General features: G+C 31.0%; 1 protein-coding gene across 1 annotated transcript in view; it reads left to right on the top strand.

Annotated features, from left to right (window-relative positions):
- Window positions 1-24,444, top strand: part of LOC106678164 (guanylate cyclase 32E) — a 219,205-nt gene that overhangs the window by 188,639 nt on the left and 6,122 nt on the right. Inside the window, exons 11-19 of the mRNA XM_067050027.1 lie at window positions 4,467-4,645; window positions 6,522-6,701; window positions 6,781-6,885; window positions 6,960-7,031; window positions 9,605-9,797; window positions 11,472-11,670; window positions 18,037-18,171; window positions 18,773-18,885; window positions 23,222-23,373. Coding sequence (XP_066906128.1) covers window positions 4,467-4,645; window positions 6,522-6,701; window positions 6,781-6,885; window positions 6,960-7,031; window positions 9,605-9,797; window positions 11,472-11,670; window positions 18,037-18,171; window positions 18,773-18,885; window positions 23,222-23,373 — 1,328 coding nt within the window. The remainder of the gene's footprint in view (window positions 1-4,466; window positions 4,646-6,521; window positions 6,702-6,780; window positions 6,886-6,959; window positions 7,032-9,604; window positions 9,798-11,471; window positions 11,671-18,036; window positions 18,172-18,772; window positions 18,886-23,221; window positions 23,374-24,444) is intronic.

Genomic DNA, 24,444 nt, shown 5'->3' with positions numbered 1-24,444 from the left:
AAATTTTATATGTTAATTTCACTTGCTGGAACGAGTTTGAACACTTTAACCTAAAACGTTCATTGCTCGTGTATTCACTGGACAAAATCAAAATTATTGACTTTTCTGACAAGAAAAGTTTCTCACTTTTTTTATAATAACAATAAATTATTGATTTACTAGATTTTAATACTATACTTAAGACTTGTTGAAGCAATTATAAAAACATTGTTCTACATCACTAATTTAAATTTCCTGGTTAGGTCCGATTATTTCCATCAGATATATTGTAAAGTTCTTTTTGATACTGTATGTATATTGGAAGTTGATTGCTTGAGTACCCTAGGTGCTTTTAACGATTTTTTTTAGATTTTTGTACAACAAAACTTGTATTGCATAACATGATAATCTGTTAATGATGGAGGAAAACGAAGTTCATATTTGCATGATTATGTGATAAATGTAGGAAGATGGTTCGGATTGCGGCCAAGAAATTTACAAAAAATATCAAACAATTTATTAGGAAGGCTTTTCAAAGCTTCGCGCTACTTTTCAAGGCTTCATTCGGGCTTTCTTGACCATCATCTGGACCATCTTTCTACAATTTATTTAAAATAATTATTACACCAAAAATGTAAAGATCGGACGTTATTATCAAATTAATTTTTAAAACCAGTGATGCGGCGAGAGAGATGCGCTGGGATCCTCAGGTCGATAGTGTAAATATTTTATATAAGAGTGTAAATGTGACTAGTGATTATATTATTTCTTATTATTATTTATCTTTATTCTTCTATTTGTTATATTTCAAGACAGATTTTATTTATTTTTATGTACTTTTTTCTTTCATTTATTTTCATTCTTAATTTATTTTATTTTAGTTTGAACGTGATCATTCATCACTATTACCTATTGCCTACAATAGTGTGTCAGATTGTAATATGTATCAATTAAATAAAGTTTAAAAAAAAAAATGTTTAAAGTTCCATTTTCAATGCGTAGGTATTTAATAATCTTTCTAGAAATGAAATGTTATGCCTCGCAGAATTTCTCAGTAGAAAAGGAAAAAAATGTTAACAAAACAGATATACTAAAAAATTGTTCAATGTTTTAATTAATGTAAAAAAGTTTTATCATGGGCTCTGCATGGGCACAAAACACATATAACAATAGGCTGACAAGTTTAGGACCATTGGTTAGAGTTGTTAGGCTTAGTTCTGGACTTTTAGTCAATTTCGGATCAAGAGGATTTTGTAGTAGAACTAGCTCAAAATAAACAAGTCTGAACGACAAAACTCCATCACAAGGGTCCTGTTTGGGAAACAGATGGAAAGCATTTCAATAGTTTTCACAATACTTATCTGAGTAACTTCAAAATAATTTTAAAATCAATTGAACTTATTAAATTTTTTTTCCATAACCCCTATTTCTGGATATATGGTTTTTATATACCAATATATATTTTGATTCTGCATTGCCACCAATATATATTTTCCTCCATCTGTTGTGGCCTACATTTTAAGGAGTTTTCGAGTTGTAATTTTGTTGTAGAGGGCGTTCTTTGAATTTTATACACTGGTGGCTGGGGTACACATTGGTTTGAAATTTAAACTATATCTAAAAAACCTTATTCCCTAAATGCTTGTCCTGGCACGTCGTTTCTGAATGTTTATCTAGTTTGTTGCCAACGCACCGGAGGAGGGTCCTGTGGATTTATTTGGTGCCGTATAGAGTCGAAAAACTTTATGTACCTGGTTTGGATGAACTCAGGCACAGTGGGTATTTAGAAGAGCTCGTGTTGTTGTTCTGTCTTCATCTTCTTCAGCGATATTGGCCTCATAATCTTCCGATACAGATCCTGGAAGCGTTGTAGATGGCGCTGTGTTCCTTCTCTGAGATGGGTGAAGAGTGGAGCACCATATAGAAGTGCTGGTCTCAAAATACTTTTATATATTTGGAGTTTGAGCCTTAGTGAGAGTACTGGTGATGATAAAAGTTGGTGTAACCGGTATGATCTGAGACGGACTCGTTTGGTCTTCATATAGCAATGACCTGACAGTGACATGTGGCGATCCAATTTAATGCCCAGATAAACTACAGAGTTTGAAGGCCTTAGTACGGAGTTTGCCACTTGGAGCGTGCGAGGTAGTCTACTTTTCTTCCCTTTCTGTAGTGCGAACACCACGCAATCTGTCTGTGTAGTTCTGTACTTGAGGACTGCTCATGATTAAGTCATCTGGGAAAATAATTAAGAAATGCAAGTTATTGGGATCAAATGTGATTTTACGAATGTGAAAAGATAAAAATTCGCATAAGGTTGTTGAAGGAGGAGGAACAGTAAAGAAAGAATTAAGCTCGTCCGGAGCAGCTGGTCAATATGGACAGGGTTTGGACGGAGAGGTTCTTAAGGATTTTCCATTTGGATTTGGGATAGAATGTTCTGAAAGTATTGTTTCTTAGCACGGCGTAAGAATGTTTGGGTAAGATTTTGGAGGGACTTAAAGATCTTATAGATCAGTATAAATTTAAATTCGTATACATGTTTTCTCGTATTTATGAACTATTGTACTTTAAAGGTCTTCGCAGAGAAACGAATTGCATTTTACAAACCTCTTATATCCACAATGAATGCATAAATTAGGTTGAAATTGGAGAAGGTTTTTCTCCCAATCCAGGAGATTTTTTTTTTAGCTGTTTCAAGCTACAATGATGCAATTAAATTATTTTACATCTGTTTTTTAAACAGAAATGAGGGGATATACGTCGTTAGCGACAAATCTCTGCCGGTAAAGATATTTTGTTTTCCATGGCTGAATGCTTATTAAAATCAATAGTTACCCCTAGACTCACTTAGTAATGGAATACATAATAACTAATAATAATATCTAAAGTAATACTTTCATTGAAGAAGGATTATGAACATGATCGTCTATATCATAGTACTAATGTTTTTAATATATAATTGTTATTCTAACCTCTGTCTATCTAACTTATGTTATATCTCTTCTTTTTTTTATTTTTAAGGTTTTGGATATTTCCAAATCTTTTCACACTTCTGAGGCTATCGAAAATAAACATGTTTTATTTTAAAAATAAAATATCTCTTAAAAGTCTGAATTGAACTCTAACCTTCCACCCTGCTGGAGTTAGGAGCATATATTACAGATCACGGATATTTACCAGGTAAACACATCCACACAAGATATCTTCCATGTTTGCTCAAGAAGATCAGTGTTCCTCTTATACCTTTTGTTTACTTTCTACTGTTTGCTTTAACTGCAAGAATAATCATCTTCTGAATCATTCAACTTTCAAAATAATGAGTATTTGAAGTTTAAAAAAAGGGGGGAGGTCAGGATCGTCCCCCTTTAATTATAAAATAAAATATATTCGAATATATTATATTGCTGTTTCTTGCCGTGGAAATAAATTATTCCTCGAATTTTTCCACTATTAATCTTCATTAGAATACGGGCGTCCTTGCGGAAAACTCATTAGAGCGTAGTGATGAGTATCCGACCTCTGAATTTTCTTCAGTTTTCATTACGCCCTTGTGGTGCTGAAATTACTCGCTGCTGCCTAAAAAAAATTTGAGATTAATTACAAAATAATCATTAGAAACAAGTGGGCATGTATTTTAGTTACTAGTGCACTAACAGCAAAAAAAAATCCTTTTTATTCTACCATTAAGATGTAAATGGCGGTATTGGAATGCTTTATCCCTTCATGGCTGCTGATGTTGCACTAATCAATTATCTAGATCTTCGATTATTGATTGCGTTATGTGAATATTTGCATGGAACGGTTATTATGAAGTGATGGTTTATTGAACATATTGATAGTTTAATTTGTTCATTTTTTTTTAATTCCATGATATTAAAATACTGAGAAAGAAATATGTGTTTAATTAAAGAGTAATTAATTAGTAATTAAAGAGTTAATTAAATTATATAATCTTTATAATTAAATAAAATAATATTTTAAATCTAAAAGATCTAATGTTGAGGATTAATTTGAAGGGTTGTATTAGTAAAGCTACATAGCTGCCTATCCAATAAGATAATCTGTATTACCAGGAAGAATCGGCCGAAACACAAACGTAGACAAGAAAGTGTGAAAATTAATTCTAATATAATTAATGATACAAAATGTCCCAGAATAATAAACATATTTTTCATTTCACGAGGAAGTAAAATAATCTTTAGGATAATTAATATTTAAATGTGTTATAAGGTTAAAATTAAACCGAATAAAACAAAAATAAGAATAGTAAAGAATGTTATCAGAGAAGTGAAAGAGAACTTCTCACCTGAACAGTTGGGAAAAGTTTGTGACACAGAAACTAAGACTCAACAAAAGATATTCATATCAAAGTAATAGATAAAGCAGTGTGGATAACTTTTTTTTAATTAAACATAAATAAACAAATCTACATAATGAAAAAATTAACTAATATACAGCAATTTATATCTCATCTATTCATGTAGGTCACACCATGGAGATCGCAGGTGGTGTAGCTGGTGCAAGTTTGGTACTCCTCATCGTTGTGTCCTTGATCATATACAGGAACCTCAAGTACGAACAAGAGCTGGACAGCCTCCTCTGGAAGATAGACTTCAAGGACATCCTCCTATCCGAAGGAACTGACGATAAGGACAAAACAAAGGTATGCCAAGCTCTTATAAAACGTTGTGTCATCACTCTTTTCCTATCGTTTTGGTATTTCGACATGAAACTTGCTAAGTCTTAGTTATAGTTATTTTTTATTTAAATTTTATACCTAAACTCTTCCAGTTCTTCTCTACCATACTTTATCCTATAATTTCTAATGGAACATTTTTTGCTGTATTTTGGCAGTTGGCCCGCAAATTTTTGCGATTTAATGTATATTTATTTTATTGAAGAGAATTATCAGAACATGACACAAATTTACGGCATTAAGTATTATTGCTCAAATATTCATTCATACAATATTTACATAAAGAAATAAAAACATAAAAAGAGAGAAAACAAATGTGAATAATGATATTACTCACTTAATTAAAAGAAAAAAATTAAATTTAAAATAATAAGAAAGAAATATATCAATAAAATAAAATACTATCATGATTAAATAATAAATTAAAATATGAATCTATATCAAAGTCTATGGTATATATAGTATCTATAGTAAAATAAAAAGGCAAAGTAAGTTAAATTTAAGTAATAATAAAATAAATATTCATTCCCACCTATATACAATATTAACATTCTGCAACTCTGAGCCAAGTCTTGCCACCCTCGTGTGGAAGTCTAAGCATATCTCCAAGGGCTTCACTCCCTCCCGCTCTTCACTTCAGTCCCATACACTTGAGTGGAGAAGCTGGCCGTTGCCAGAACTCCAGCAGCAATTCACAAAAGGTCTCGGGCCCAATGCTGTTTCATCCTTCGGGGAGAATTATAGGGATGGTTGGGATGGATCCCTATCCCTATTGTGGTAAGGAATTAGGATTGTGGATAAGGTTCTGATGGAAGTTAAAAAATCTGGATGGAATAGAGTCTAGAACATAAGGGATGTGAGGTTTTGTTGGTTACGTAATATGGACCATTGACTATTGTTGTATCTCTATCGAAAATCTTGTTGTACCCAACAGTTCACGTTCGTTAGTCCAGATTGGTTTCAGTATTGTATTGAAGATCAATTATTTGTTTTCAGTTGAAAGAATTTCTGTTCAATGCGAGCCAATGGTGGGAAAAAATTGAACTAAAATAAAGATAATATCATTTGAGAGTTCACTTTTACGAAAATACGATACGCCTACAATTTCCAACACAGAGACCGGTCGAGGCTTACGTCGACTCAGGAATAAGGAAAGTCACGTCTCCGGGAAGATACCAAACAAAGAGGTCGCGGGAAAGGGGTGGACAAGAAGAAGAAAGGAAATGTTAAAACCGTCATCATAATAATCCATCAACTCGTGAATTCATGACAGGCTCTTCAAGTAGTGATGACCCCTAGAAGAAATCGACTTCACAAAAGATTTTGTTGTTTATGTTTTTTTTATACTATTTGAACGCAAATCATCAGATACCGTAAAGAAAATGGTGGTACTCAAATTTTTAGAACGGGTTAGTTTCAAATTCAACTTCTCTACCAAAGGAAATTCTTCTCCATGGCCAAGTCTACCAGGTTTTATATTAAAATTCTAAAATCTTTCGAATAAAGGTTGTGACAATAGAGACAAGATACACTGTATGTTTACCGTTGATTGGAAATGTGATGTAAGTCAAAGTAAATCTGAAGTTTTGTGATATTTAACCCTTTGGGACATTGTTCTATAAAGATTATGGTAAAAAATAAATGCTTAATTTTTACGACTAGTTGATTTGTCGAAGAAGTTGATACTTTCTAAATACTAATAAATTAGCAGGCAACAATAGCATAAAATTACTAATAAATGTTTAAATATTATTTATGTCATTTTATATATATACTGTCTAAACAAAAATACATGTACTTATGCCAAATAACTATTTGCTATTAATTTGTCTTTTTGTCAAAGGTGACTCACCCGTTGATGAGGACAAGCCAGGTCTCCCTCAGTTCGAACCCTGACTGTGACTTCAGGTACTCCTCCCTCTTCACCACGGTGGGAATATACAAAGGCAGAGTGTTGACTGTAAAAAAAGTAGACAAGAAATCGGTCGATATAACGAGGAACATGAAGAAGGAACTGAAAATAGTAAGTTAGAATAATTATTAAAAAATGCCTACTAAGTTACATTTATTACATTGATAGGATAACTATTTTACCTTAACAGATGAGGGATCTGCGTCATGATAACCTCATCCCTTTCATCGGAGCTTGCACAGACCCTCCGAATATCTGCATCGTAACCGAATATTGCAATAGGGGGTCGCTCAAGGTAAATAATATGTTATTTTTAGAGTAGATTTTTATAAAATTTTGTGTTAGATACTAAGCATTATTATATTTTAGGACATACTGGAGAATGAAGATGTGAAGTTGGATAATATGTTTAGAGCCTCTTTGGTTGGAGACATTCTTCAGGTATAATTTATGCTTATTTATAATCTATAATCCTATACATTTCTCCTATAGTAACAGCCAACAGAGGAAAATAAGTTTGACCGATATTGTAATAGGGACCAATTTTTAGTAACCTATTTTCAAAAGAACTTTATATTTTAGAGATCCCATAATTAAAATCTCATTTTGCAATTGGCAAAATTGGACACTCGGTAGCCCAAGTTGCATAAAACATTACCACGGCCTTCGACAAAGGGTGTTCTAACCAACGGAGATTTGAAAAATTTTTGGCTGGTGACAGAGGTTTGGATAACCAATCAAAGCAAAAATTTTACCAGCAATTCAAGACCACCATGAACTTAGGCTTACTGTGGAAGAAAGCACTTACTAAACAGTTTAACGACTTGCAGCACAACCAAATACAAGTGTATAGACAGTTTTTCGACACTTGGCAAAGTGAAAAAAGTAGATACATAGGTACCTCATGAACTTAATGAGTGGCAGCAGCAAAAGTGTTTTGAGACATGCATTTCACTGCTTACTATAAAAAACAAAACAAAAAAAAACAAGCTTTTGCTCGAAAGGATAATCACGTATCATAAAAAGCAGATTGTCTATTACAACAAGCGTCGTTCAGGTCAGTGGCTAAATATCGACGAAAGACCGGGAGACATGCCAAAACCAAATTTACATAAAAAAAATATTGGTTTTTGGGTGGTGGTCAATTGTAAAAATAATTATTTATCCTTTTTACTCAGAGGTGTCAAAGCATCACAGCCACATCCTACTGCTGCAATATTGACATATGCATCAAATACTCTGTCAAAGAACAACCTGCATTAGTTAATTGGAAGGTACCTATACTCTTACACAAACCTTATGTTTCATGATAGACAGTGAAGAAACCAAACGAGATATGTAACGAAGTCCTTCCGCCCACACCTTACTTGCTAGACTTATCTCCAACAGATTTACATCTGTTCAGAAATTTGGACAACTACTTTAAAGGTAAAATTTTTAAGATTAATTCACATTTTCTGACATAATTTCTTCACAAAGCCCTGTCATCGTCTTTTAAACCCTATCTTAAGAATACATATGATGTTCTGTCTATGTTAAGAGAATGAGCAATAGCCTTAAAAATTACTTGGCGCATTTGAAGCTCTTGCCTTCTGTAGAAATCCTGTGTGAGGCTATACTAAAATGTTTCTTAAAGAGGATATGGTTTTAAACATATGAAACAATTTTTACTTTATATTAACACATTCCAAATAAATTCATATATCAACAAATATACGTTACGTATAGCTGAAATTATTTCTGAAAAATGTCTATTCTCGAGAATTTTGTTTTTGGTGTATGTATTTTCGAATTTTTTTTCAAATAATTTTCACCCATCTATTACTCAAAGTACACACTAAACCTTAGTTATAATTTAGTGTTTGCCTTCAAACTTGAAGTTTTAATGAAATGAAGTGTTCAATTTATAAGCTAAAAAGGAGTTGTGCCAAGAATCATTCAGATTGTCTCCAAGAAAAAAAAACATAGAAGGTGGAAGATGGGACGAGTCATGATGGATCTAGCGGGAAGTCATTAATATAGATTGAAAACAATATGGCAGCCATCCTTGGTCTAAACAGTCATTCCCCAAGAACTTCCATTTGTCAACTGTGCCACTGTATTTCTTTTTAATTTTTCTTCCTTCTTGATCGAAATTGTCTCCATAATTCAAGTCAATCGTGTTACTTTTATTTGAAGTAAAAATTATTAATCAGTATTAAAGAAGAAAAACTCCATTATATTATGCCGATTATAGCGATTTCCCTGATATAACGCTCTTTTTCAAGAGCTCAGTTCCGGTCTCTAAAAATAATTTTCCTATAAAACTTTTTACCGATCCTATTTTCCACCTATTGCGCTCTAAGCGGTGTTTTTATCCATTACATTTTATTAATGTTATAGGTTCTACGGGATGAGTTTCATTAAATTAATCAGATATAGTGAATGAAAAGTCTTCTTCCTTATTCAAATTTAGTTAATTATCACTAAGTTAATAACCACGATTCGGAAGAGTAGGAAAGAATAGGGAGGAACGTCGATTTGTAGATCATTATTTTAGTTTTTCTCTTCACCTCCCTTTTGCCAAGGAAACCCCTTCGAAATAAGCTAAATATTCTTCCAGCTGCATTGATTCTTTGAGAAACTTGCTCATGAATGATAGCCTTAAAAAACATAGATAAGAAAAGTTATAATGCAGTCTATCTCATAACCGCCAACAATAGGACTCCTGGGCCCTATTTCATAATGAATACTAATAGTATTAGTTCAAAATACAAGTATAGAAACAACGTGTTAGTTACTTTAATACTTTTTTTTCTTAATAGGGAGGACTATTAGTGATATTACAGGAGTTAAAAAATACTAAAGCACAAGTTACTATTGTACAAGTCAGTTTAATTGGATTAAGTTAAATCGACAAGACTAATAGTATTAGTTTGTGATTTATTATGAAACAGGGCCCTGGTTGCGACCAACTACACATGTACCCATTCAAACTATTGAAGCTCTTGGCTAAGAATACTTTAATCACACAGGGATTGATCTTCCTCCATGAATCGCCGCTCAAGGTGCACGGTAACCTCAAGTCCTCCAACTGCTTGGTCGACTCTAGGTGGGTCGTAAAGCTCTGCGACTTTGGTCTCTTGGACTTCAAAAGTGGCTCAGACTTCTCCAGCATGTGGAGTCTGAAGCATTTCTGCAACGAGCTGGACTATTGTTACTGTTCCGGTAAGTGAGAACGTCCATTGCCCGATTATTGCGGTCGAACTTTATGGAAATTATGGAAGCCTTGTAAATTGTGACCAAAGTGACAGGTAACTCCAAAATGATCCTGAGAGTTCGAGATAAGCATCAAGTTTTTTTTTTATCGTTATTATCCTATTACACAAACAAAAGTTTCAAACCAAACAATTTTTTTTGTATTTTTTTTCTTACCCTTCTATCAATTTTATTATTTTAAACATCATATGTGTACATAATATATACACAATACAAAGTAAACTAATGTCCTTAGCATGTACTGTTCAAATTTAAAGTAATACATGTAGATATTGTATTTTTTTAGATATATGGAGTAAGGAGTATGCTTCTAGTACTCTGTCGATATATTCAATTTCTAGTCTTTAAAAATTATTAAAGCCTTATCGCTCTAATTAACGGGTGTAAGAATATGCAGTAATTGAATAACTATTTCTTTAAAAAATCAAATGTGTGTGAGTTATTTCTTTCATTTTACATATTTATCCTCATAATAAATGCACATTAATTAAAACGAAATGTGAGAAATTGAATGTTTGCGGGAGAACCCGTGGTTAGCAGGTTGTAAGATAAATATGATATTTATTTTAAGTTATTAAAAAAAAGCACAATGTTGATAAAAATTGAATACGTTTTTTTTTTTTTTTTTTTTTTTTATATTTCTTACTTAGAAAATGAATCAACAGGCTTGTATTAGCCATCACATAAAGCAAAAATTTATAGCTGAACGTAGATCTATTTTGATGAGAAGATGTGGTCAGTAAAAATTAACACAAATAAGTTAAACTTATTTGTACCCTATTGTATAAAATTGAAAAATTAGCTAAAACTGGACGGTTTGAAAGCATTAACTTATAGTGAGTATCAGTGGATGTACTATTCGATACGAACCCTCAAGATGAGATCGTAACCCCAAAAATAGAAGAGAAGGCTTCACAAGCATCCCGCTGCCTAAATCTCTTTCTTCGTAACCTCCTTTATAATTATATTCCTTTAATACATACATACATATTACATGATATTTGTATACCAGTGAAATATTGCCTTGGATTACTTTGTGACATTATAAGTTTAGTTCATCTATCCCCTAAATCTCTTTATTTTTTGTAACCTCCTTTATTATTAAATTCATACAATACATACATACATAATTGAAATGACAAATGTATACTAGTACTTTTTTTTTATCATTTCCATTATGTAAGTATGTATTCTATGAATTTAATAATAAAGGAGGTTACAAAAAAAAAAAAAAAAAGAGAGATTTAGGGGATAGATTAACTAACCTAAATCTCCTCCCCTAAATTCGGATTAGCAACGGTCTTATCTTTGAAACTTTTTTATAACGGGAAGAGGAGACTTAAAAAGTTAAATTTTAATTAGTTAAATCGAGCAACTTTGAATAAGTATCTAAAATTGGAATCGCTATGTGACTTAAATCATGCTTAAAAATCATCCCTTAATCATGCTTAAAAAGTGCAATAGTAAATAAATTCCTTAAAATTGGAAAAAGGCGTGTTAATAAGTTACAATTACTTTTGCTAATTTCTACTTACCGCACCCCTTGACGTCTTCTCATCGCACTATTTATAAAGTCATTTGAAACACCTATGGTTGCCTGTTGATATCCTATTTTGTGTCCAGGCCTGCTGTACAGGGCACCCGAACTCCTGAGGAACACCCTGTCGTGCAACTGCATCGGGACTCAAAAGGGAGACAGTTACAGCTTCGGGATCATCCTCTACGAAATCCACACTCGCCGGGGTCCCTTCGGTGACACCTCGGGGCTCAGTCCCAGGCAGATCCTCCACAGGGTCATCTATCCTTCCTCACAACCCTTCCGGTGAGTGACTTAAACTTTATATCTATTTACCCGGTATTAGTCACGACCAATGTTAGAGATCTGTAACGGACATTTCTGAGTATCGTTAGAGCATAGCTGCACAGGTCCCCTCTCTTCTGTTTTCATATCTTACCGCCTTCTGCTGGTAATTACAATTATATAAAATTATTTTAATCTGAAATAAAAGTAAACTGAGATGTGGATATGATTATGAAAAGAAATATACATAAATGGACAAAGTAAACCAAAGAAAATAAAATTAAAATGTACAGTGTAAAAGTATAAATAAAGGAGAACTACAAAAAGTATTCCCCTATTTCCCCACTCCTCTTTCCTGTTTTTTTTGTTTTTTTGTTTTTTCGTATTCACCTTCAGCTTATTCTTGTGCTTACTTCCATTCAATCCTATTTTGTTCATTATTTTCCCTCTTTTTTTTTTTCTTGACCTTATACGATATTTTATTCTTATTTAATTTATTTTCTGTCTTTTAGTTTGTACTGTAATTTTTTTATATTTCTTTTTTATCTATTTTTTTATTTCCGTTGTCATTAATTGCCTAATACCTTTTTGTAATTCTTGTTTATTTATATCTTTCATTGTACATCTTAATATTATTTTATTTTATTTACATTGCTAATTATTATATAAATTTTGACATAGTCATTGCTTAAAGTTTACTTTTATTACATGTTATATATCCTCTTACTTTGTTACATTATTTTAATTCTTTTAATCACAGAAGAACTTCATATATTTATCACACTTCGATCTCATAGATCACTACGATCAACCACATAATTTGGCTTATTTTACTTTTTTTTATGTCAATTATTTATTTATAAATATTATGAAGCATAAAATAATTAATTATAAGTACTTAATTGTATTCACGCTAAAAATTACATTTGTAACAATATTTGTTTATTAGTATTTTCATCTTCTTATGGATTCACGAAGGCTTTTCAGTAGTCCATATAATGATTTCCCCTCCCCTTCTGTGATTCGACATTTGACCACGTAGCGTTAAGACATTTCTTATAGAAAGCGATCTCAGAGATAAACGAGACCAGGATGAGATGGTTTTAGTTCACGCATATTGTCAGGTTAAGTTGTCTATTGATGATCATGAAGGAACAATTGAATATTGAATTATATAAAGGTGATATCTTAACTATAATAAGTATGTATAAATAAAAATGCACCCGCCATATAATACTCGGAGGTATAACAACCATCACAGACCATTAGTGTTGAATGAGGTAGTAACCTCGAGTCTCCCATCGTTCACTATGGTGGTGGTAGTGATTTAGGAGACATTCTAGTTGACGTGGAACATTTTTTTTCAAATTTAGACTAATTATATAGCTTCGTAATCATTCTTTTTTAGTGATTGGACATTTTGTTTTTTTTACATAATTTAACTTGGTCATATGTAGGTAATTTGTGCGTAGGATCCTAATATATGTAGCTAGCATATACGAAAAATAATATAGCATAAGACACTGCCTTGTGCTAGTTTGTACACAAGCAAATGCTACTTGTCAGGTTCTTTTTTTTTTTTTTTTTTTTTTTTTTTTTTTTTTTTTTTTTTTAAACCATTTTTGTAAATCAAGCCACTGACAGCTTCAGAATAGGATTCCGCCTCCTTTCCTTCTGTATTAATAAAATATATTTCGGAATAGATTTATTATGCCACACAGTGGCCCAAATGACCAATCTAGCAGGACAAAATTAAGAGGTCACATTTTTAAAAATTGCTAATACTAATATAAGTTGAAATGATCTATTTAGTATTATATTTGAGAAAAAACTTTATAAAAAAAAAATAATTATTAATTATCAAATTGGTTAATTATTTTTAAACAAAATAAGATTTGTTTCATAATGAAATCAGTAATTATATTTACATTTTGAAACTCAATCCCCTTAAATGGAAACACGAAATGGTTTTTATTCTACGTAAGAAAGTAAGATTCCTGTTTATATTAGCCATTGCTATAAAAAGTTGGAGATTAAAATAAAATATAAAGCTTTAAAAAAAGTTGTTTTTTTTAGTTAATGATTAGGCGCCCAAAAGGATTGTATAATGATCTAAACCTGTCTGAAGCAACTAGGTAAATGAAGCATCTGGTAGTGGCATCTCAAACCTACCGGCGACAACCCAGTTTTTAAATCATTCATCTTTTTGGAATTCATAATTCCATAATGAGGTTTTTGAGATTTTTTATATATATTATTGACCGTATTATTTCAAATTATGAATTAAGGTGATGGGGAGTGCGGTGAAAAGAAAGCAAATTAGTTAACAACTAGCTAAAAGATACAAAGTCAACTAAAAATATGTTGTCATAGTAGGATAATAAGATACAAAAGGTAAATTAAGGTAAGGTTAAAATTATGTAAATGTAAGTGAAAAGAAAATTTTCCTGACTTATTTTTATTTATCTTTTCTTGACCTTTATTTAATCTCAACTTTCATTTTTCTTTTTCCATCTTTTATTTTGTTAAATCTTGTTTCTTCATATTTGCTTTCTAATGTTACGTGTTGTTACGTCTTCTTTTCATTTTGAACCTAATAGTTTACGTAATTTATTTTCTATTTTATTTTATTTTTTTATACTCATCATTGTCTAATTTAAATTGGTATACTATATAATATAAACATAAAATTATATATATTTTCATAATTTTGATTCTACCTTAATTTATCTTTCTGTATCTTATTATCCTACTATGTAAAAATATTTTTAGTTGTTTTAGTATCTTTCGAGACCTGATGAAGCTCTACAAAATGGGGCAAAATGTTGTTAACTATTTTTTTGTTTTCTTTTGACCGCATCCCCGACCATTTTGTTCATAATTTAGCTAAATTTACATACAAGCGCGCCTGTTTACCAACCCAAAGGTAGTGAGTTGGAGCCCCGGCCGAATCAGGGATTTTTCCGAGCATAAAATTATACAAAACTCACTCGTAGCCTCCCCCCGGGCATTTGTGAGCCAATGGGTGGCACACACAAAAAAAAGGCGTGTGAGTGACGAACCCATCCAATAAAAAATCCACGTCAAGAAACGCGCGAGGCCTTGGACATCCACGGTCTGTCGCGCCAATAATAATAATGACAAACAAGCGATCCCAGGGTTCAATGTATTCATATAATTTTATAGCCAATTAGTGTGTATTGTAACAGTATGAGGTCGATTTATATTTATTAATTAGTGATACTGCTACGATAGTTCTGTTTATTTTCTGATGAGTTTAAAACTGGCCCCGGGCTACGCAAACTCAGCGTGGACTAACTCCTCAATAAATGAAGAAGTTGGGAAATTGAAATTAGTGTTCTCACTGTAAACTTGAGCAACACCATTTATGGATTTCCCTTTATTGTATATATTTATTTGTATTAATTCATGATTCTTAAAAGACGAGACTCGATGATTAGTAAATCACCAACACTTAGTAATTAGTAATCAGTTTGAAAGTTCAAATATCCGTTTAAGTAAAAATTGATTAATAACTAGTTCTAAATGGATCTTATCTGTATTTTTTATGATGTGGAATTAAGGTTAGTTTTTTCATTCTTAACTGTTGTGAGAAGTCAGCTGAAGACAAGCCGAGATTCTTTGAAGTTTGAAATTCACTCAAAATTATTATCATTATCAGGTGATTATTTTTTCAACTTTTGTATGTTAATAAACATAATGATTGATTATTACATCATAAATAAATTATCACAATTATTGTTAAATAATAATTTTATTGCTGACGAGAAATTTTAAAATGTGTTAGACCACGAAACCTAGAGAAAATCTTTATATATAATCTTTAAACTTTCATGACACTGGTTATTATTGTTTAAATAAAATAAATCTGACTTTATAAGTCCTACGTTTCGGCCAATTCGGTCCTCCCCCAAGGACACTCTTAAATACAATTTTAGAACCACATGAATTTCGAAAAACTTTATGCAGGCTATTATGCCTACGTGATTAATTTCAATCCAAATTACCATATTTAATCGAATCTTCATATTAAATTAAAAATTAAAACTTATAATCACTGTTAAGTTTCACTATTATAATTTATCACAAAAATATTTGTTAGTAAATTTTGTTATGATATATTATAATAATGAAAATCAACTGTAATCTTATTACTAATATATTTTTAACTTAACCCATTAGGCTTTTTAATTTACTGTATTGATGTAATAGAATTTCATTATTTCTGAAATATGTTATTTTTCAAAAGATAAAATCAGTGGAAACGATTTCATAAAGCGCTTTATTAACTGATTTATTTTTATAAAGGTTTTTAGAAAGAACAGTCAGCATTGCTGGGAATCTCTTTCTTTAGTCGTTTTTTTTTCTTTTGCGGTACATATTTTACGGAAACGTTTCAGGAGGAAAGATTTGTCCTACTCACTTGACCTTTTTTAAAAATTTGTTTCGAAAGATTTTCCCTAGTTTAACTAAAATGAATTTTATCCAATTTTTGTCACAAAACAATTTATATTTCTTTATTAGTCTAACGTTTTGGGCATTTCGGCCATTTTCAAGGACAATCTTAAACACAATTTTAGAACATCAATTTTTAAAATCTTTATTTTAGGTCATTAATTACACTATTTTGTCAATTCTCCATAATAAATTAAAAATTAAAACTTTTTTTAAATATTACAGTTGTTTTTCATTATTATAATATTTCATAACATGAATGAAAATCAACTGTAATCTTTAAAAAAAGTTTTAATTTTTAATTTATTATGGAGAATTGACAAAATAGTGTAATTAATGACCTAAAATAAAGTTTTTAAAAATTGATGTTCTAAAATTGTGTTTAAGATTGTCCTTGAAAATGGCCGAAATGGCCAAAACGTTAGACTAATAAAGAAATATAAATTGTTTTGTGACAAAAATTGGATAAAATTCATTTTAGTTAAACTAGGGAAAATCTTTCGAAACAAATTTTTAAAAAAGGTCAAGTGAGTAGGACAAATCTTTCCTCCTGAAACGCTTCCGTAAGATATGTACCGCATAAGAAAGAAACGACACAAAGAAAGAAATTACAAGCAATGCTGACTGTTCTTTCAAAAAACCTTTATAAAAATAAATCAGTTAATAAACCGCTTTATGAAATCATTTTCCACTGATTTTATCTTTTGAAAAATAACATATTTCAGAAATAATAAAATTCTATTACATCAATACAGTAATTTAAAAAGCCTAATGGGTTTAGTTAAAAAAATATATATTTATATCACTTCTAGTGGTCACTTTATGAAACTAATTTTAATATTTTCGAAAAAAAAACTCTATTTACAAAAAGGGGGAAAAAATGTATTTTACGAACCTAAAATGGTCGTAATGTCCTTAATATTGAAGTTGAAAAACTATGGGATTAATTTTCAAAATGATGTTTAGTATTGTTCTTAACTGCATTACAAGAAGATCAGAGTATTAGATAACATTAATCAATAATTTAAAAAATGTGAATATCGATTACGACAGACAAGTTGTATAAAATAAAACGAATTTAAAACATAGTGTATTTTGAAATTTGAAGTGTCTTACATGGTTATAGACTCTGGAGCTTTGAACTTCAGACATTTCTTTTTGGGTACTTATTTATATGACAGGAAACCACAGGTGCTGTCTGTGGCTGAATTTGATAAATACCGATAACATTATTTTGTTGTTTTTTTTTTGCCCTATTTTGTCCTTCTTATCTCTGGGAACAAATTTGAAGGTGTTAAAAAATTAGTTGTGATTAATAAAATTTCTGTATTAAAAGAAAAAAAAATTAAAAACGAACTCGACACTACAAACCTAATTATTTGTATTTCAGCTAATTTAGGTCCCGAATTTATTAGTAAAGGACTTATTGTTTATTTTCAGAGCTGGCATAGTGAGCAAAAGTTAATAATTGTGAACTAATGATAGCAGTAAAAATTGTATTTATTAAAAAAATTATTCCTTACTCTTTATCATTACTGCATTAATGAGATCACTGCTGTCGACTTCTAGCTAAAGAGATAAACACACCCTTAAAAGTTTCATTTAAAATAGCTTATTTTACGTAGAAGCCAATTCCCAAATTTTAATAATTTTATTGACATTTGTAAAAAAAATATGACAAATACAAATAAAAACAGATTCAGGAAAAGCAAATAACTTCATAAATAAAAAACAGAAATTGTAGTAGTTCTTATTCGCCACCGACAGCGCTCATGGTAGCCCGTCAGCTACACAAGTACCTATTTTCGTTATTTATCCTAGTTTGAACGGCTTGTCTACAGCTGATACTAATGGACTGGCAGTTGTGAAGGATGGAGATAATAGAGTTATCTGTTTGTATAATACATTAAGGCCTCCCCTAGAGCTGCTAGAGAGCTGCCTGGAATGCGTGAGGGAGTGCGTCCAGGAGTGCTGGCAGGAGGTTCCAGAAGACAGGCCTGACATTAAGGCCGTGAGGAGCAGGCTCAGGCCGATGAGGAAGGGAATGTGAGTATCACAACTTACATTTACTAAAATTAGTTGTAGTTCTTTACTGAAAGTTATAGTAATAATAAGTAATAAGTTATTTTGGAACCAATATTACTTTACTTGTAACTACTCTTCCTTAGTAGTAAATTAATTACCCGTGTCAGACTCATCAGTTTTGACTAGTAATTATACATAGTTTTCACAAGAGTAATAAAAAATTGGGGTGAAATAACTGTCTTTTTCTCTTCCTAGCTCTTGTACTATTATACCAAATCTTAGGAATGGAAAAGAGAACCATTAAAAATAATGATAAGTCAGGGCATTTTGAAAGAAAGGGGTTAACAGAAGACTATATAATGTGTAACTAACACACAAGCGATCAGTTAAATACCATAGAGTAATATTTCATTAATAATAAATAATTAGGTTTATGTTTATATTGTTATTATTTATTTATCACCCTATCGTTCCTGTTAGGCAATAAGGGTGATATTAATTAAATATTAATTTATTAAAAGCATTGATAATATTATTTTATTACATTTATAAATAATATTAATAATATTAATATTAAATAGTGACTATTTATTGATATTATTAAATAACACTTGGTTTACAGGAGGCCCAACATATTCGACAATATGATAGCCATGATGGAAAAGTACGCCAACAACCTTGAGGCCCTCGTGGATGAGAGGACTGATCAGCTGGTCGAAGAGAAAAAAAAGACTGGTCAGTTAATCCATACAATTTTTTTTTAATAATTAAAAAAAATTATAATATATTTTTTAACTTATTGAACATTTTACTCTAGATCAGTGGATATTTATTCTTTAGTTACCACTGAAATGTAAAACAAGTTCGAAGAAGATAATTTTGATTCAAATTTGGAAATTTATAATTCTTTACAGGTATAATGTAAATGCAGTTCATTCATATGCAAAACCACAAGTCTAACAGATAAATTGTACACTTTACAAATTTGTTAATTTATTGCGCTAGTTTTTCTTGTTACTTTAACTATTATTACAAAAAAAAATATTGATCATAGTTCATATATCAATTATTCTGTAATTTTTCCTCCATTTATTGTTTATATTTTTAATTAATATTTCCTCGTCTTACCATTACCATTTTCCGCGTATCCTTATTAAATATATCCTCATGAATTACATTTTGTCATATTTATAATTATTCTTAATTTAACGTGAATGCATTCTATTTAAATAATTTTAATATCACTTGACCACTTACTGTATTCTAGTTAGTTAAGTGATAGTGCAAATGATGTAAAAAGAATGTGTCCATGTAAAATTAAGGCTAATTATAAATATGAAAAAAAAAATATACGCATGTAATTAACAAGGAATCTAGGAAAATGATAATCCCAAAGATGGAGAAAAGATCCCGAAACGTCAAGAGAAAATGGGGGAAGTAAGGCACGCGATTATTACCTCAAGTTTTAAATTCACGGATGTCAGTTCATCTTTTTAATGTAAACAAGATTATATTCATTGTCAGTTATTTTTGTTTGAAATTATAATTTTTTTTTATTTACTTTTATCTACTATACTAATGAAAAGGGTAATTGTTTACTTTCACTCCTCCAAAAAAGCAGGAAACAATTACTCCTTGACCAGACTGTACAAAACTTTTAAAAATGAATTACCAGCCCATTCAGCAGAAAATTTTTCCCTCTAGGGAGAAATTCAAGAGGAGAATGGACTTAATACATGGAATGGAAGTAAGAACGTAATACTTTTTTTTTGGCTTTTTATATATATTATTGATAATATTACAATCTACTACAAACTTGGGCAATCAGTAAATGTACACATTCATACCAAAAAAAATATATAAGTAAAAAAAAATAAAAATTAATAAATTGAATCTCTAAATGTATATAAACAGAAAAATAAATAAATTAAACTAAAATAATCAAACTAAGTGAGAAAAAAAAAAGTATTTACAATTAGAACGTATTACTAAAGGAGAAAGAAAAGTTTTTATTTGAAAACAATTTAAAAGATACTAGACAGAACATCAATCAAGTTTAATCAAGTCAACCTAATAAATTCCGGTGAATCTTCGGATTTGTATCTAGAGAGTAGATCAAGGGTTAAAATGTCAAACGTCAGAATTATACCTAAGTGAAAATTAGGACCTTAATAGAAGGAGAAACAAGGCAGAATTTGATGTATTTTTAATATAGAATTTAGATATACTTTGTCAATTAAGAAATTTTATATCATCCCCTCAAACAATTGTAGCGACGTCCTATATTTGTGTACAATCATATATTGTATACATGTAATCCATGTTGGTATTGTTTTCGTAAATTCTTGTTAAAAAATTAAAACATTCAAATATATATTACTTATTATGTAAATATAAAATAAATGGTTCAGTAATAGACTTTTTTGTTATATAGTCTAATGAAGCTATAAACATATAATATCTAATATTTTTATTTTGTAATGTGTAATCTAATATTAAATATCTAATACTAGATTGCCAGGCAATAGAGTATCCAAGTCGAAAAAAGTACAAGGTTCCGTGAGTAATATCGGTCGTAAACATGAAAGTGTTAAATATCGATATTTATAGGTTAGAAGTAAGCTTCGCTATGAACTACTGCCAAAAAATGTCGTTTATTATAACCTCAACTTAAATTTAAGTGAGAAAAAAGTAAGCGTGAAGTTCAAGAAATTGTCCCTCTTGAAGGGCTGTTGATAATATAAACTAACTTATATAGTTATTGACGTAGTCTGGTCAAGAAGTAATAGTTTCCATCTTTTTTGAAGGAGCGATAGTAAGCTAAAAAAAAAACAAACAGTAAAAGTTTTGCTATCATGTATAATTAAGAAATCGGTGATTTGTAATGAGAAAGGATTAATTCCTACTCAAAATAGGACGGCAAGTGAAAGTTGTATGTTACGTAGTTTTCTCTTTTTTTTAATCTTTTAATCTAGAGATATCTCTAGATTAAAAAGTTATATAACTTTTGCTTTTAATAATAAATCAAAACTAAAATTATTTATTACATATTTTTTTAATTTGAATTTTAAGGGAATAATGACAAAAACATTCATAAAAACAATCAGTTCCAAAAGAAATTATATGGTACCTACATTATGCTGGTAATGCCGTTGGATATACCTTATGTCTTCTAAGAGACCCTATCGAGCTCCAATCATCCGTATAATCCTCTCCCAAGATTACGCTGTAATTGCCCCGCAACCTTTCGTAAAATATGAACTACGGTCACGGCAGAGTTTCCCCTCACTGTGCGTCCACATTTAGTGTGCACTCACTAATCACGGCGAAAGCTGCCGTTTTATGGGTATCATAAGAATGATTCACTCACCACAGAGAACTCTTTTTATGAATACGGAGCATTTTCGGGCTTAGAGGGGTGAGAGTTCGAATCCCTTACTCAAGAGAAATGACTTGAGCGAGGAGTTAAAAAAAAATCCTTTTAACTTCTATAATGTTTTTTCTCGTGAGTTTTCACTTTTACTCCTTTCATTTTCATTTTTTATACTTATATTTATGAATCTTTTATCTATCTCACCAGTATTTTTAAAGTGATATAACTCAAAACAAGCTCGCTAGCCACAACACACTTGTGCAACTTACTAAAGTAGATGATATCATGGGAGTGGTAAGCCCCACTTTCCTTCTGAGCAAAAGTAAAGCAATAACGGTCACGCCCACGAAAGGATGGCTTACGTTGGGGTTAAGAGAAATGTTCGCCATTGTGATCCAAACTGAAACAAAACCAGTTATTGGCTCGTACTCTTCACATATTCTTCTGCTACGCTCCTGAAAGGCACATAAGGCCTGCCACATCTTTGGCTTTCAAACGGTATATGATATATCTATATTAAATTAAAATCTGTACCGCTACAACCCATGAAGGGTCAGGGGTTCAGTACTTTGTAAAGAAGTACTGTCACTAGACCAACGGTTGTGCAAGGAGGTGATTAGGTCAGATGTTTAATCAATTAAGGGTACCCAATTTAAGAGGCTGGGTGGACCCCAGAACCCACAGGATTTGACTCACAACTACAGTATAACAGAAAACAATTTTCTGCCCAGCCGGATTCGAACTCGAGTCCTTGGAGTTAGTAACCACGCGCTTTACCCCGTGGCCACCGCGCTCCCCAATATATATTATATTATATATTACTATTCTTAATTTCGGAAATATATTTTCAATCTGGAAAAATGATATTTTCTTCTTATCTCCTCAAGTTAATTATCAAATTCTTTCTGAGTTTATATGTTTTTCACTACTAGCAAAAATTTTAAATGGCCCATTATTTCAAACAAACAAAATTTAAGGTATGTTAAAGGAAGAAAATTCATTATTGAAGCCCTGTCGAAGCTATTTCAAAGAGGTTAAGGCCTAGCCTATATTAAAGACGATTTAATTCTATATTTAATCAAAATTGTTGAAGCTGTTTTTGAAAAAATCCATTCAATAAAGTATATATATATATACTTTATTGACCACTACGTTCAGCAAGTAGCTTACGAAGAAGTGCTTATAGGTGGAGTTGAGAGCCTATAATATCGTTCGAAAGTGAAATTGCATATTAAGGCATGTATATACTTGGGATATGGCAGCGACCTTTTCGATTGACCGCAATATCCACTTTATCGAATAGAATTTTCAATTATTTATTATTCTCTCGAAAACGGCTCAAACGAATTTTGATTAAACTCGGCATGTGAATGTACCATTAAATGATATTTAATATCAGCTACGTTCTGTCCTCATTGAAACAGTCTGACAGAGCTAAAATCTTTAATTTAGTTTATTTGAAAAATAAAAAGATTTGGTTCATAGTTTCCCCATCCTTGATCACCTGTAGATATCTAGGCAAAGGTGATGTTTGCTGTGGGTTGCCTCGATAGAAAAAAAAAGAAGAAGGATCTACGTCCCGGAATATTATAGCTTTTTTACGCTCAATTTCCATTTATTATTTTTAATTCATATAAATAATACAATTATAAACGGAGTTGTTGATTAGATTTTGGTTCTAATAACCTTTGGATTCAGATGCCCTGCTGTACGAGATGCTGCCGAGGTGCGTCGCGGAGCAACTGAAGCGAGGCCACAAAGTGGAGGCGGAGAGCTTCGACTGCGTCACCATCTACTTCAGCGACATCGTCGGCTTCACTGCCATGTCGGCCGAGAGCACGCCTTTCCAGGTATCACTAGGACCTTTATCTTTGCCCTCAATAACATTTATCTCTTCCAGCGGGAATAGCGAGTAACATTCCGTAGAATTATATGACTTGGTAGTTTTGATTCACTGTAACTGGCAAACTTTAAGATAGATAGACCTGACTTAAAAAAAGACTTTTCGAGTTCCGTGTAACAAGAACTAACTTATCGGGTAGTTTTTAATCTCTGATACAATTTGTGAGATATCCTTGTTCAGAAATTTTTAAGGGAACTTTTTCCTAGAATAGGATTTAATATCTACGACTAACTTTGCGAGAAACCAACTTCCAGGAAATGATATCTTCGAGTATATTTTTAGTTTCAGTCCTCGGGTTTCTTTAAATTATTAAGCTGGGATGAATTCATCAGATAAATTCTTAATGTAAAAATAAACTAAAATATTTAGTATTAACATTTTTATTTCTGTTATTTGGTTTGTTTTTTTTAGCTGGATTCATTCTTAATTATTATATGTATTCCAAATGAAAGTCCCTTTTTTGGCACTTTCTATTGATTATTTTCCTCTTCATCCCTGTTATATTATTAAACTCTACTTTCATGTATACAACTCCGGGATCCTATTTCATAATAAAGTACAAACAAATACTATTAGTCTTGTAGATTTATCTTAATTCAATTACGCTGACTAGCAATTTATACTTCAGTACTTTTTAACTCGTTTAATATCACTAATAGTCATCCCTTTTATGAAACAAATAATTATTTGTGTTATTACCACATTGTTTCTATACTTGTATGTATGAACCAATACTATTATCTTTCATTATGAAATAGGGCCCTGGAAGTAGTTGTTAAAAGTTATTATTTTTTTTCTTTTATCTTAGTGATTTTTCTATCAAAAGATTCAGGGGTTTTATATCTGCAAAATATAAATTAATGATATACACAAGATTTTTAAAAATCATATATTAATAACAATATGCTGAGAGTTTTGAAGTGTATAATTATTTTTCCTCTCATATTTTTGGATGATGGAAGTGTGTAATTTTTTGATTTGTTATTACCAAAATATAGTAAAAAATATAATTTAATAA

The sequence above is a fragment of the Halyomorpha halys genome, unplaced genomic scaffold (genome assembly GCF_000696795.3).
Source record: "Halyomorpha halys isolate HHAL.00 unplaced genomic scaffold, Hhal_1.1 Scaffold126.1, whole genome shotgun sequence".
Lineage (NCBI taxonomy): Eukaryota > Metazoa > Arthropoda > Insecta > Hemiptera > Pentatomidae > Halyomorpha > Halyomorpha halys.
This window is presented reverse-complemented; position numbering and strand designations above follow the sequence as displayed.